At 42.6% G+C, this 15,558-nt stretch overlaps 1 protein-coding gene across 4 annotated transcripts in view; it reads left to right on the top strand.

The window, feature by feature from the left end:
• The window catches only part of LOC124115041 (macrophage mannose receptor 1-like), a 75,397-nt gene extending 60,996 nt beyond the window's left edge, over positions 1–14,401 (top strand). For 3 of the 4 annotated variants that reach the window (XM_046475868.2, XM_046475850.2, XM_046475877.2), the window contains 10 exons: positions 980–1,114; positions 2,079–2,207; positions 2,700–2,872; positions 4,107–4,209; positions 5,150–5,391; positions 6,005–6,173; positions 7,101–7,388; positions 8,415–8,591; positions 10,016–10,198; positions 11,664–14,401. In XM_046475868.2, coding sequence (XP_046331824.2) covers positions 980–1,114; positions 2,079–2,207; positions 2,700–2,872; positions 4,107–4,209; positions 5,150–5,391; positions 6,005–6,173; positions 7,101–7,388; positions 8,415–8,591; positions 10,016–10,198; positions 11,664–11,905 — 1,841 coding nt within the window. In that variant the 3' untranslated portion in view covers positions 11,906–14,401. The remainder of the gene's footprint in view (positions 1–979; positions 1,115–2,078; positions 2,208–2,699; positions 2,873–4,106; positions 4,210–5,149; positions 5,392–6,004; positions 6,174–7,100; positions 7,389–8,414; positions 8,592–10,015; positions 10,199–11,663) is intronic. The other variant, XM_046475860.2, reaches the window with a different exon arrangement.
• Positions 14,402–15,558: the final 1,157 nt, after the last annotated feature.

Genomic DNA, 15,558 nt, shown 5'->3' with positions numbered 1-15,558 from the left:
TCTATATGCACCTACGCTTTATCCACGTATGCCTAAACTATAGCTACTTATGTCAAAACTAAAGCAAGCGTTCTCTCGTTCGGTCCGGGTTCGATTCCCCACATGGGTACACGGTGTGAAGCCGATTTCCGTTCTTCACCGCCGTTATATTGCTGATATTATGCTGGAATGAGCGGCGTAAAACTATACCCACTCACTCACCCACTCTCATATACCTACACTATTGCTATATATGCCTACACTGTTTAGGAGATTAACATACTGTATTTTCAATGTAGTGTTAGGTTACCTGTAGATTCAACCGCGCTAATTTGAATTTGGACCCGAATGCGCTGCGCAAGCTCCGACGTTCATACGGCTTGGCCCTCACTCTGTGAAGGTTTATACTCCAGTGAACTCACACTAAGTGAAAGTCAGTTCTTAAGTGCCTGCACTATATCTACACGCGCCTACACCACATCGAGACATGCCTTCACTTTGCCTACATGTGCATACACTATATCTACATGTGCTTACATGAAATCTACATGTGCCTACTCCACATGTTTCCCCTCAGCCTCCGTGGTCTAGTGGTAGAGCGTCCACCCGGAGCCTCGGCGGAAGGTCCAGGGGTTCGATCCCCGGCCGCGTCATACCAAAATACGTTACAAGATGGTACTTGTTGTTACTCTGTCTGGCGCTCGGCATTAAGGGGCTAAAACAAGGACTGGTCGGCTCGGAGTCAGTATACTGTGTCTGAGTGGGATATTCATGTTAAACTGCGGCATGGTATCTCAGTGAGCTAGCACTCTAAATCGGCATCAGTCCGGACAAGTACAAGCAGCCACACAAACACACACACGTACATGCACGTCGCTATATAAGTGCAATAATCTTGGACGCGACGTTAAAGCCCATTTCACCTCACCTACTCCACATCTAGATATGCCTACTCTATATCTACCTGTGCCTACACTGTATCTACTATTTCTGCATACAGGGTTATGGAACGACGACAACTGCATGGACAGCAACGGTTACATCTGTAAGAAATTCAACGGCACAACATCCACGGTAACACCGCCACCAACACCGACACTGGCGGGAGGATGTCCATCGGGGTTCTCACCTCTTGGTAAGAACATGTTCATGTGTACCATACTGCACCGATCACATGCACTAGGACTCTCTTACCAACATTTGTAAACTGTCACGACAATATGTTTCGTCGGCGTCATCCGCATATTTTCTTCATTAAAAAACATTACCTGATTTGAAAAACCGGGGCGACCCCTGAGAATCCAATTAGAATTCTCATGAAGGTTCCACTGAAGGATCGTCAAAATACCATCGCTGTTTTATCCGTAATCTCGTTCTTCCTCAGTTGTGATCGTATAGGTGTTCGGTATCTCAATCTCCACATTTTGCCTCTAACCAGTTGGTTGGTTGGTTTGGTTTTATTGTTTAACATCGCACTCAGCAATTCTAGCTAATGACGGCGGTCTGTAAATAATCGAGTCTGGACCAGACAATCCAGGGATTAATATCACGAGCATCGATCCACGCAATTGGCATCGATGACATACATCAACCAAGTCAGCGAGCCTGACCACCCGATGCCGTTAGTCGCCTCTTTCGACAGGTATAGTCGCCTTTTACGGCAAGCATGGGTTGCTGAAGACCTATTCTACCCCGGAATCTTCACGGGTGCCCCTAACCAGTAACTGTTGGTGGTACAGTAAAACATTTTTAGCTGGACCCTGATATTCCGAAAACCTTACATTCTGGAAACCTCCTTGTTCCAAAAACCCTCATTTCGGAATCCCAGTTATTCCCAAACCTCTGCATTCCTGACATGTGATTTCGAAAACCTTGCATTCCGGAAACCCCTTTATTCCTGAGATCCTGCATTCCGGCCGATTACTGATAGAAACGTCCAAATCTCTACCCAGGGCATTACTACGTATCCATGATCCCTTAATCCGGAACTTACTCCGGATGATGTTTTTCGGAACGGAACTACAGTTTTAATGTGCACAATAATTGTAGTAGTAGTAGTAGTAGTAGTAGTAGTAGTTACATATACGTTCTTAATGCAGACAACAAGTGCTTCAGCATTGGCGGGAGCACTCTCGTGGATCAGAAGAACTGGACCGAGGCGCGTGACCAGTGTCGTCATCTTGGGAAAAACTACGACATCGCCAGTATAAGCAGTTATATCGAACAGGGTGAGTCATACTTGGGGGCATGGGGTTTCACCCGTTCACACTCTATGATTGGAACCATCGTGATGCATGTACACGTTGCAGGGGGGCACGGGTGGCCCAGTCGTCTAAGGTGCCGCAATCCGCTGTGAAGAATTGCGTCCTTTGAGCACGCCAGAAACCTATGATTGTCCGTTCGAATCCCGGTTCGCCGCGATTATGTTTAAAGGTTTGTCAGCACCATATCATTGCTCGTGGGTTTTACAAAAGTGGTAAACGTCTGAGACATGCATCACTTCGGGCTTTCCTCCCACATTAAGGTGACACGCCGAGATATAAGTGCAATACTGTTGAAGGCGGAGTAAAACCCTACTCACTCACACATCGCAAACTTGTGGAAGGTACCACCATCAACCTAGCTTACACGTATATGTGATTTTAGAGATTTTAGAGGTTTTTTTATTAAACATATGTCATTATAATTTCTTGCAATTGTTGTAATCTCTCTTCTCTCAGCGTTCTTGTTGATGCTAATGAAACAAGTTGGAATCACCTCCACCATATGGATCGGGCTGAACGACCAAAGCACCAACGGCCATTATGTATGGCAGGACAACACGGAAGTGACGTACACAAACTGGAACAAGGGCGAACCTAGCGACCGCTACACGTACTCGCATTACAACAGGGTGAGTGGGAGCGAGTGAGTTACACAGTATTCGGGCTACGTGTCAGCTTGGTGTGGGAGGTAGGCAGTCTTGGAAGTGCACCACATTAGTGAAGCCCGCTCAGTCACCAAGGCTTCCTCGAAAATGAAAGTCCGACAACTGGTTGTCCAGATCGAGTACCTTGTCTACCCCTCGAAAGCTATGAGCACACAGTGCCATTAAGAAAGTGGTCATATATAACAAATGTTATAATTGGGGTAACACTTCCTTTGTAAAGTACAAATTCTAGTACTTTAGTACCATCCGGGATTCGAATCCACGATCTCAGTGTGAGGCATCACACAAAAAGTACTCGAATGTATACTTTACTGGGGATGTGTGATCCCAAATACAACATTTGTTACATCTGACCACTTTCTAAATGACATTGTTAATTCATACCTTGTTTATCATTTACCACAATAGGAAACGGAGTTTGGCAACTGAGTCTGTCAATGTAATCAATTACCCACGCCGATTCGCTGTAAGGAAGTAAGATTGCCGAAATAACAGACATCGAAAGGGTTTGGCAAAATGCCTGGTGCCATGATGACGTTGTAGCTGGGAACATGGTAATTTATCCTGACGCGATTGACCAATACAATTCAAATATTTTTTAGCGTCAGCGTCACCTCCTTGTATCACGCACTCCTGATCATGATAAACCCACCACTGCATTGAACTTGGAGAATAGATGACAGTATCATTTACAAATCAAACGTGTTATTATACCAGTGGCCCATATACAGTGCATATGTACAAGTTGGTTGGTTGTTTTACGCCGCACTCAGCAGTATTCCATCTATATGACGGCGGTCTGTAAATAATCGAGTCTGGACCAGACAATCTAGTGATTGCCATCATGAACATAAATCCACGCAACTGGGATACGATGACATGCATCAACCATGTCAGCGAGCCTGACCACCCGACCCTGTTAGGAATTTAAATACTATTCAAGTGGTGTCACGTCGAGTCAGATTCATATTGGTCGTCTACACTCTAGTAGAACACGGATATGATTCTGACGGACCAAGGATCGTATTCGGGATTCGAACTCAGGACCAACAGGACTTCCCAGCTTCGTTGACCCAGAGTTAGGTTATTGCTTACGCCACACAAAAGAGTACTGACAGTAGTTGAGACAGCTTTCCTAAGGGAATCTTTAATTACAAAAGGGTGATGGGTGATTGTGAGTTCCGTATTTACTTTGCAGGAGGACTGTGTGAGTGTGCTGAGCCAGCAAGGAGTGGGACTGGGCCGCTGGAACGATGAAAAGTGTAGCGAGAAGAAGGCTTTCGTCTGTCAAACGTATAAAAGTAAGTTACATAGTTGTATGAGTTGTCGTCTTCTGAGGGGCGGTCAGGTAGCCTAGTGGTTAAAGTGTTCGCTCGTCACGCCGAAGACCCGGGTTCGATTCCCGACATGGGTACAATGTGTGAAGCCCATTTCTGGTGTCACCCGCCGTGATATTGCTGGAATATTGCTAAAAGCGGCGTAAAACCATACTCACTCACTCACTGTAGTTTTCTGGGAACATTCATTGTGTAATTACTGTATTTGGAAGGAATTTGTAACGCACAATAACGCATGCATCTTGTAGTTTGTTGTGTTGGACGGTTGAGACACACTTTAGCAGGTAAAGTGACGCTATCAACGTAGGTCGCTGCACATGCAGAAATCGTACATTGTTTCGGAGACTGTTCAGCCTAGTAACGTTTTGATGTTTTTGTGTGTACTTTCTTTTGCCAAGCAGTTTATATAAAGCCCGTGCTCTGTGTCCCAAGCCAATGTATCGCCTTAATATTTGTTAAACTGTTTTATAATGTCCATCGATTTGAAATATACATGATCAACTTTCTGTCTAATGTATGCTTCATCTAGTATTTGATTAATTTCATTACACACATAGCGTTTTTCCTCTCTGTTTGTCAACTGCAGCAACAACCCATGAACAGATCGCCGTCATGTAGCTGGAATGATGCTGAGTGCGATGTTAAACAAAAAACAACAACCAACCAACTGGTTAGAGGCAAAATGTGCAGATTGATATGTAGACGGATGACTATACATCAGTCATGACATACCGAACAACTATAAAATCACAAATGATGAAGAACGAGATTATTGTTTTCTCTTTGCGGATAAAACAGCTCAGCGTCGGTATTTTGACGGTTATTCCGGGGAACCTTAAGCGTTCGGCGTTAAACAACAAACAAACAAACTCAAGTATCTGTATCGTGATATATATTCTCCTAGGTACCTCCTATACGACCCCCACAGCCCAGACCACCTGTAAACCAGGATACCAACATTTCGGCACGAGCTGTTACCGTGTTGTGACGTCACCCGCCACGTGGCAGGCAGGACAGACGGCATGCCAGGCCGACCAAGGGAACCTTGTGTCCATCACCGACCTGTACGAACAGTCCTTCGTTGACACCATAGCCCATGTCGACAATGTCATGAGTGGCTTCTGGATTGGACTTTCTGATAAAAAGGTATGTTTAGCTGTTCCTAAAGTAAGCGTCAGGTCCAGCTTGTAGAACTGTAACCATCAAATGTACGTATGATTGTATGATCAGTGTGATTGTGATTGTGGAGAAGACGCGTACGCTTCCAGTTTATGCTCATTTCGCTCTCTTCGTAATTTAGTATTTGTTCATTTATAGGGGAGTCTGGTACTAATTTCCTGTCAAAGTCTGGACATTGGTTACATGTGTAAAGTAAATCATTAACTCTTAGTTTGTTATATATCATAATGTTGGACGGGGTTTGAGTAGCCCAGTCGCCTGGGGGCTGTAAGTTCGCTGTTCCTTGTTGCGTCTCTTCGACGTGCCAAAGAGTGATCCCAATGGCAAATGGCAAACTAATATAATTCGAAATTATTTAAATACTCGCGTCCTTGTCTGACTGTCAAATGAACCCCATCCATCCGAAATCAAAACACACTTACTCAGTCATATTATTTACGTTAACAGGGAATTAACTAGGTTGAATGACCTGGCTTTCTAGGATTGCCAATTGTCCAGAGCCTAGTTCACCTTCCTCAGTATTGTTCCAGTGAGGTGTCATCGGATGCCCTTCCATCTATGTCTGTTTCTTCATCTGCAGACTCCTGGTATATACGGGTGGTATGACGGTTGGCCTGTTCTATTTACACGGTGGGGTAAGGACGAACCGACTCGTAACGCCATGGAGGGGTGTGTGGCACAACAGAGCCTGACCTGGAACGACACCTTGTGTGCCCGGAGTCTCCCTTTCATCTGCGAAATAAGCTCAAGTATGTGTGCATAGTTATAATCGACATGTATTTGCTGAAATATGTGATCCAAATCTTTCTAAAATCTATTTATTATACAAGGTTACATGATTTCTGGACCGGTGAAGATCCGGGGTAGAATAGGTCTTCAGCAACCCATGCTTGTCGTAAAAACGACTATGCTTGTCGTAAGAGGCGACTAAGGGGATCGGGTGGTCAGGCTCGCTGACTTTGTTGATGCATGTCATTGTATCCCAATTGCGTGAATCGATGCTCATGATGTCAATCACTAGATTGTCTGGCCCAGATTCGATTATTTACAGACCGTCGTCATATAGCTGGAATATTGCTGAGTGTGGCGTTAAACAACAAACAAAACAAAGCAAAAACATGTTTTCTGATGCCATACTATATCGCAATTTGACATACAGAATGTTGATGTGTGTTTTTAACATGTGTTTAAATGTATACATTATTTCCTGTCTCCTGTATACAATTTAGAGAACAGTTCATATGATGACTTCATACACATTTCACTTCATTTCATTTCATTTCTTTTCAAATCGCCCTTGGACTGGTATAATAAACTGTCAGCAACAGAATGTATAAACCCATCTCTGGTGGTGGCTAAAAACGAAACCAAAATAAAAGGGTATTCGATGGTACGGGTGTCATAGTTGTTACACTAAGCTTACATTGTTTCGGAAACTGTTCAGCCTAGTTAAGGTTTAATGATGTTTTTGTGTGTACTTTCTTTTGCCAAGCCGTTTATATAAAGCCCGTGCTCTGTGTCCCAAGCCAATGTATCGCCTATTTGTTAAACTGTTAAATAATGCTCATCCATTTGAAACATACATGATCATCTTTCTGTCTAATGTATGCTTCATCTAGTATTTGATTAATTTTATTACACTCATAGCGTTTTTCCTCTCTGTTTGTCAACTGCAGCGACGCCCCCACCGACCACGCCCATTCCCCCCGGCTTCTGTCCCGACAGGACGTGGACTGCCCATGGCGACTACTGCTACTTCGCTGCCCCGAGTGAGCGGAAGTCGTGGCCAGAGGCCAACTTTCTGTGTCATGAGATGGGCATGGAGCTGATGACCGTTCACAGCCAGGCGGACCTAGACTTCATAAAAACCCTGCTTGAGACCCAGTCGACGACCCCTAAATACTCTTTCAGCTTCATCTTCAGCAAACCCAACGTGTGGCTTGGTCTTAGAAAATCCCAAGATGGTAAGCAATTGGATGAGGAAACGTTGCCCAATAGAAGGGGATGAGTTATCGCAAATTGGTAGGGGCACCGGCGACACAAACCCAGTTACCAACGATTCTTGTATGTAAAGGCAGGGATATTTGACTAGTTTACAAAGTGATCGTAGAGCTATGCCTGTCGGTACTCTCGCTATATAGGGTGGTTGGGAAGTCTGGTTAGAGCCTTCGTTCTTCACATTGAAGACCTACTTTCAAGAAATGCAATCCATTTCTTGTATATACCTGCAATGCTGCTAAAAGAGGCGTAAAGCATCACTCACTCACTTACCTTCGTTATGTAGGGAAAGGTAGGTGCAACGAAAGATGGTTTTAGATTTGGTTTAATAGCAGATCCTTCATTGAAGTAAATCAGAGGCGATTAGGACGAGGAAAAAGGTGTGTTGGAATTCTAATTTTCGGTGGCGGTGTGCGCGCGTGTGGTGGTGGGGAAGGGGTGCGTGCGTTCAGCCAGACAAGGATGAATATTTCAATAATACGAAAGTTGTTTAGCGTTTTGACATTGGGATCTATATTATAAAACGATGTGTGTTCGATCCGCATCTCCTTGCCTATTATTTACCTTGTCATATCATCGATGTAACTTCATGGTGCCAGCAGGCTTTGGTCGAACTGCCGACAACTCGATATATCGTCGATGGTTCCATGCACGTCGAGTTTCCCTGTATATAATTGTTGAACAAAAACATCTTACAGCGTCCTTGGCCATTTAGGGTAATGTACAAGCCATGTCCTCCTCACACCTAAACGTCACGCTAACGTTCGTTGTGCTTCAGAATAGCCAAACACGTCGATGAATGATGATAATATTCATTTATATGCCAGGTGTAGTGACAGAATATCTCAGGCTTGTGTTTTCGTACTTGAGAAAAAAACATTTCATGGGTTCAATCTGGGGGAAATATTTTATCATCACTCGCCAACAAGCCTAATATTCTGCGCTTGCTGTGGTGGGATTGTGTAGTTCTATCACACTCTAATTATTCCCAGGAGGGTTTAGATGGAATGACGGGACGCCAGCCAATTTCTTCAAGTGGGCGCCCGGGGAACCCTCCGACGTGAACGGGACGAACAAAGAGACTTGCGTGGAATACTACCGCAACACCTACACCTGGAACGACGTCTCCTGCTTCAACGACAGGTCGTACATTTGCCAAACAAAGAAAAGTAAGACATTTCACAGCTGTGTCGAACCTTTTCCAAACGCAATCAAACGCTCTCAGTTAGACCTCGTAGTCTGGTAGTCCCTTCTTCCAGACGATTACTTTAAGGAACGTCTGTTCATATTAAAAAAGGCATGATGGGTACTCGTAAATATTTGTCGAGAACTGCACCATTGGGATTATTAAGGTTTCGCTATCGGCGATTTTCTGGAACTAAATGCCCAATCCTAACTTTTCTATCGAAGTTGTGTTTATAGGTATCGAATTCAAGTCGATTATTTCTGACGAAAGCAACATTAGCAAAACCTGATATATACCTATTCGTCTGTCGTGCTTAATATACTACACATGGTCAGTATGTCGTTTGACATTTCAGCTGTCCTATTGATCATTACGATGGAAATATCAAAAGCTCCATATCGCGTATTATTCTTTTTGACGAGGGTTAATTGATAAGTTCTAAACCTAACAAGAAATTAGTTAAATCTTTTGGTGTGGACATTACATAATGTCTTAGAGGTATATCAACAAAAACCTGAGTCAATTGAGCAAAATTATTTCACTGTCACTATCAGCATGAGTCTGTGACCTTTGGAAAAAAGACAAAGTTTAGGGACGTGCAGCGATCAAGTACTTCTACTGGTGGGGGGGCACGGGTGGCCCAGTCGTCTAAGGCGTCGCGATTCGCTGTGCAGAGTTGAGTCCCTTGGGCACGTCAGAGACCTATGATTGTGGGTTCGAATCCCGGTTCGCCCCGATTATGTTTCTAGGTTTGTCAGCACTATTCCCGTGCTCGTGGGTTTCACCGAAGTGGTAAACGTCTGAGATCTGCATCACTTCGGGCTTTCCTTCCACATTAAGCTGATAACGCCGTGATATAACTGGAATACAGTTAAAAGCGGCGTTAAACCCAACTCACTCACTCACTCACTTCTATTGGTGTAAAAGGCAAAATAGTCGTGACAATCATATGAATCGATCACTAAAAATCATTGATGACACCAGGTGTTGAATGACATGCCCTGCACTACCGGGGCTCTCATAATTTGAAAAACGCAACGCCATTTGATTTACTAGGGCAATGCTGCTAACGATAATTAAACATTATCTCTTACTAACGGACAGCTCTAACTCATTGTTAGATGTGACCTTTTTATGTCGTGTCATATTGTCATATTTCCTTAGTGACACATGGCCAATACAATGCAGTCAAACACCATTGTGTCGATGTGTTGGCCCTCCCTGCGTATTCCTTTTTTCATCATTTTCGATTGTGTCGAACTTGTTCCCTGCGTATTCCTTTTTCATCTTTTTCGTTTGTTCCGAACCTCGGATAACTCGAATTATTACGTAGGTCCCTTCAACTTCGACACAACGTTTTTTCACTCTATGTTACCGGTAATCATGTCTTTTTCTGTCTTTCAACAGCTATTCCTTCAACAACCCCTTCTTCAACTACTACTACTACTACTACAACTACTACAACAACTACAACCACACCAATAACTACAAAGCTAGATACATTCAAGCCGAACTTTAACGTTGGTTCTTCTACACAATCGACCCGGATCATACCCCCTCCGATATCACGTCATGAGAAACTACACACAGGTATTGACAAATAGAGATCTTTATAGATGTGGTGTCCGTATGCAAAGGGATCCGTGAAGATCCGGGGTAGATGAGGTCTTCAGCAACCCATGCTTGCCGTAGAAGGCGACTATGCTTGTCGTGAGAGGCGACTAACGGGATCGGGTGGTCAGGCTCGCTGACTTGGTTTGATGCATGTCATCGATCCCAATTGCGTAGATCGATGCTCATGATGTCAATCACTGGATTGTCTGGTCCAGACTCGATTATTTACAGAGGGCAGTTATATAGCTGGAATATTGCTGAGTTCGGCGTTAAACACCAAACAAACAAACAATATGCAAAGGGACATTACCAACACAATTACACCAAATGTTATTATCTGGCTGTACGTCGGCAACGTAGTTTGGCAAGTTGTACCCACGAATGATGACACCAGCATTTGTTCAAGGGAACGCATTTTGTTTCCAGTATGGCCGCTACGGAAGCCATATTAAATACCACATTACTGACCCACCATTTAATATTCGAGGGGGCTGTAATTTTGGTGAGAGTCAGAATATGTTTTTCACAAATTATTTGCTCAAGACATCCAGTTGTAATAGGGAGGTGGGGGTGGGTGGCAATAACGTGAGGACATATTGTCTTTTTCCGTATTTTCTGAAACAAAGCTCTTGGAATCAAAGCACAGGGTCAATACCAATGTGTCTTTGTGGAAACACTTTCTCAAAAGGTATTTATGTAATTATCACCCAATATATGACACCTCTTGGACGACACTGCAAATAAGTTGAATCACTCGCGACAATACTTGTAGTTAAACGTTTGTGTTTGTGCTAAACCAAGAAATGAGTTTTGGGCAAAAGAAAATTTGAAAGTCCATGGAAAGTGGTTGCAAATTTCCAACTACAAAATTATTTGTCTGCCTCAGTAGAAACCCACGAAAACAGCATTTAGAAACTTATTTTGATTGGAACAGCTCACAGGAGACTTTCAGATCAGGTGGGTTTTCAGAATTAACACAGGACACATCTTACTGCTTTGTTGCATGTATGAATGACAAATGTTTCAAAGTCCCAGCGGTCCGCCTCTGTGGTCTGGTGGTAGAGCGTCCGCCCGGAGAGCGGAAGGCCCGGGGTTCGAGAATACCAAAATATGTGAAAAGAATGGTCATTGTTGTTACCCTGCCTGGCGATGTTTGTTAGCCCGGCCAGACCGTGTAAAATTTTGACGACGTGAAACTACATTCACTCACTCACTCACGTAATCTACACCACCTGGGGCGGTCGGGTAGCCTAGTGGTTAAAACGTTTACTCGTCACGCCGAAGATCCGGGTTCGAATCCCGACATGGGTACAATGTGTGAAGCCCATTTCTGGTGTCCCCCGCCGTGATATTGCTGGAATATTGCTAACAGCGGCGTAAAATCAAACTCACTCACTCACTCACTCTACACCACCCACTACTCTCTCCGTTCTTATTCTAGGCGCAGGTCAGGATCTCACGGGCGGCCAGATAGCTGGGATATTGATCGGAGCAGCCGGTCTCATTACCATCATCATAGTCATCGTATTTATCTTACGGCGTCGACGTGCACCTCCGCCCTCCTCGCCGACGTCAGGGTTTGACAACGCCCTCTACAGCAAGGATGCAGAGAATGTGTCCATGTCCAATGGGACAAACAAGAACAGTGTGTATGTGAGTGGGGTACCGTCGGGGGAATGCTGACAGTGACGGCCGACGCTGTTGATGGAACTATTTTGAATAAGCAACGCCGAAATAAGGTTATATTAAACTAACTTCGATAGGGTTGACATGAGACGTTTTTTTTGTCATTACATGGACTACTTTTAATGTTGTCATAGAACAGTTCGAGCCCTTTACGTTTTTCATCTACAACTTAACAATTCTCTGGAGTTTTATATCCCCCCGAGAACATCAGATACAAGATTTAATACTATCGGCTTAACGATGACGTTTGAGATTTTACGAGTGCTTCCGATGACCCTGATTTCTCACAATGACCAGCGTTCATTTGCCAAAACCAAATGTACTGATACGAGAGTGATTGTGTATGGCTTTATGCCGCTTTTAGCAATATTCCAGCAATATCAAGGCAGGGAAATGATAAATGGGCCTTAAACATTGTACCCATGTGGAGAATTCAACCCGGGTCTTCGCCCTGACAAGCGAACGCCTTAACCATTAGGCTTCCCCACTGCCCCCTGAAATATAAATTCCTGACAGAGATGGTTAGTGACTTATACCCAGAAGGCAAATATATAGGTATATCTGTCTACAATGAGTATTTTTAAGAAAATAGTTTTATACCAAGATATTTAAGGGTGATATTACGTTAATTTGTTTTACGGTATGTTATTAATATTCATTGTTATGAGGGCGTTATGAAATAGTTTAAGATGTAGATAAAGACTTGAAAAGGGGATTGAAAAAACGGCAAAATAGAACAGGTATGTTGTGCTTGTCAAACAGTATTGATTTAGACATTCACATTTTCACATTTAATTGTTTTTCGTTGTGTACTGTCAGACAATATGCCTGACTCTTGAACCTGGTATCAATCTTGGTATGCTACTGTTCATGGTTAGGAGTGTGATTTTGGAGAATGGTTGGGAATTACCAAACAGGACAATTGTGAAAACAATTAAGTGATAATGGTACATAAAAACATGTCGTTTTTGTGGAATGGTTTCAATTTTGTTAACAATGTTTGTGACAATGGAAACATTTTCTCATAATCGTAAGTTGTATCAAGACAGAAAGTCCATTTAATGTTCACCTGCTTTTTTATGTCCAGATGAATTTAATCTCACCACCTACGTTTTCAGTGTCAATCATCATGTACCTTATCAGCAATCATCACACCCTCTTTCAGTATCAGTTGTATTCCCAGATACATGGTGGTGTAAATAATTCCTTTATTAGTCATACGGTAAGTGTTAAATTGATTCTATTTTCTACAGTCCCGAACTAGCACCGACTGTGTCACGGAGAAGCATACCACTGGGGCGCTCAGCCTGAAGCACTCCTGACGTGTCCAGATAGACATAGTATAGTACCTCAAAGGCACCTATCATTTGATAGGAGGTATCGTACGGGTATAAATGTTGGACATGGTCTTAGTATTGAACATGCTGAGAAATATATGTTCCATAAAAAACATACGGTTCCTGCTTTCAAATAAAAATATTGTATATCTTATCATATCTTATTTTAATAATAATAATAATAATAATAATAATGATAATAATAATAAAAATAAAAATAATAATAAAATAAAAGCGACAAAACCATTTCCATATTCAATAGAAACAGTGACCAAAAAGCCTTTTGAAAAAAATAGAAAATCCCTCCCACTTATCAATGAAGTGGGTTTTTTTTATTAAATGGAATTGTCCTCAATGTCTCACTCAGTATGAATAACCCAGGCTCTGAATAGCGATGTTTTACATTATACTATTAAAACTAAGTTGAGGATTTCTTACTTAATACTGAACTTAATCTGTCATGGCATATGACTGCCACATACTAGGAACATTGTTTTTTACATTATATATGAAGGGTCGGAGTGAGGAGAATCCGTTTTTTCTTGTTCTGTATACAAAAGTTCGGTAGAAGAAAAATACAAATTATTAGTATATACCTCCCTGGTGAATATATCATTTCACATCGGCACCCATCGCACGTGTCATTCTTCTGTGCATATTAACAAGGGTTATGTTGCACGTGGGCGAGTGAAAGGTCGTGGTATAAACGAAAGTGTAAATACCGAATGAATGTGAACATTTTCCTGTGCATTCCCTGAAGGACCAAACCAATAACCCGTCTGTGTTTGTGTCATTCGTTTCCAATTTGTGAACAATTTCAGTACTCACGAATAGCTCCCCTTTTGTAAATTTCTAGCTAGATTTGCATGAAACGTGTAACACCTGTCACGAGTTTGTCCATCAAGTTCTCGAAACCTTTTGTAAGGGGGATAACTCTTGATAACCACAAAGAGCCATCGTCCAATTTTTATTCGATATTAGATGCAGACGGGTGACTGTTCCTAGCGTTATAGATATTTAGTTCGGAGCTTGTTTTTCTTTGCATTGTACATAGCATTTAACTTACTATTTTATATCATTAACATTATTCTTTATGTACATTTATTTCCTTGGAAACTTTGTATGTTATTCTCTTATTAAAGACATGGATTCTGTTGTTGTCTGTTTGTTTGTTTCATTGTTAACGCCGCGTCAGCTATATAACGGGTCTGGCCTGACAATCCACCAAGTCAGAAAGATACTTTACCCTGACGGCACTGATCATACTATCGGCCGTTGGTTTTCCCTAGCCACATTCGGCTATATACATGCCACCGTGAAATAACTGGAATACTGCAAACAACAAACCAGGGCACACAATCAACGAGTAACTGCCCCATCTTTATTTTAGGTCGTCACTTGGGCGATTTGGATCTTTTCAGCCCCAAAACGTTCTAACCCCTACGAAAATATAACTGTTATGGTATAACGTTCTACAGGCATGACGTAATGTGTCGACAGGACACGATGGAGCTCTTTGTCGCTGTGTTAGACTGACACTAAGTCTATGGAGACATTTCTTCAAAAATAATTGTAATTTTGTTCTTCAAAAGAACCTTTCCTCTTCTGCTGTTCAATGAAACAAGACTTGGCTTAGTTTGATCTAGACTTGCCTAGGCTTTAAGTAACATATATACTCTCTCTCTCTCTCTCTCTCTCTCTCTCTCTCTCTCTCTGTATATATATATATATGTGTGTGTGTGTGTGTGTGTGTGTGTGTGTGTCGATAGTCATGGTGCAGGACAATAGTTATGCAAACGCCAGTCATTCCGGCATGCTTTAAAACACGTGAACAGCAACGAAATAATTCGCAACGAAAATTGACTAGGAATTACTTGGAATTGTCAGTATTATTTTTAAAGTCTACCTGTCGTCCTACCTCCGTTACCTCATCACTTGTGATTACATTTGTCCACACAGCTGTGTATAAGAGACCTGTGGCTATTCTTAGTCACCTGAGGAAAACTTAAAACGCACTGATGTCAAATGAACTCTGCACTGCGAATCAAGGCGCCTAAGACGGACGACTGGGCCACCCGTGCGTTGGATAAAGTATGGATCGTACAATCGAGATTTCTTGTGGCTAGGAATAGGGTTTTGTCGCTTTTATTTTGGTAACGCTGGATTTCTTTGAGAAACGTTGGATTGCAAATGAATAACGTTGTTAGGTTGTCGCGGATTGGGTTGGATAACGTTATGTTGTCGCGGATTGGGTTGGATAACGTATTGTTGTCGCGGATTGCGTTGGATAACGTTAGGTAGCCGCGAATTGGG

This window comes from Haliotis rufescens, unplaced genomic scaffold, assembly GCF_023055435.1.
Source record: "Haliotis rufescens isolate VD_foot unplaced genomic scaffold, xgHalRufe1.0.p SCAF_4, whole genome shotgun sequence".
Taxonomy (NCBI): domain Eukaryota; kingdom Metazoa; phylum Mollusca; class Gastropoda; order Lepetellida; family Haliotidae; genus Haliotis; species Haliotis rufescens.
This window is presented reverse-complemented; position numbering and strand designations above follow the sequence as displayed.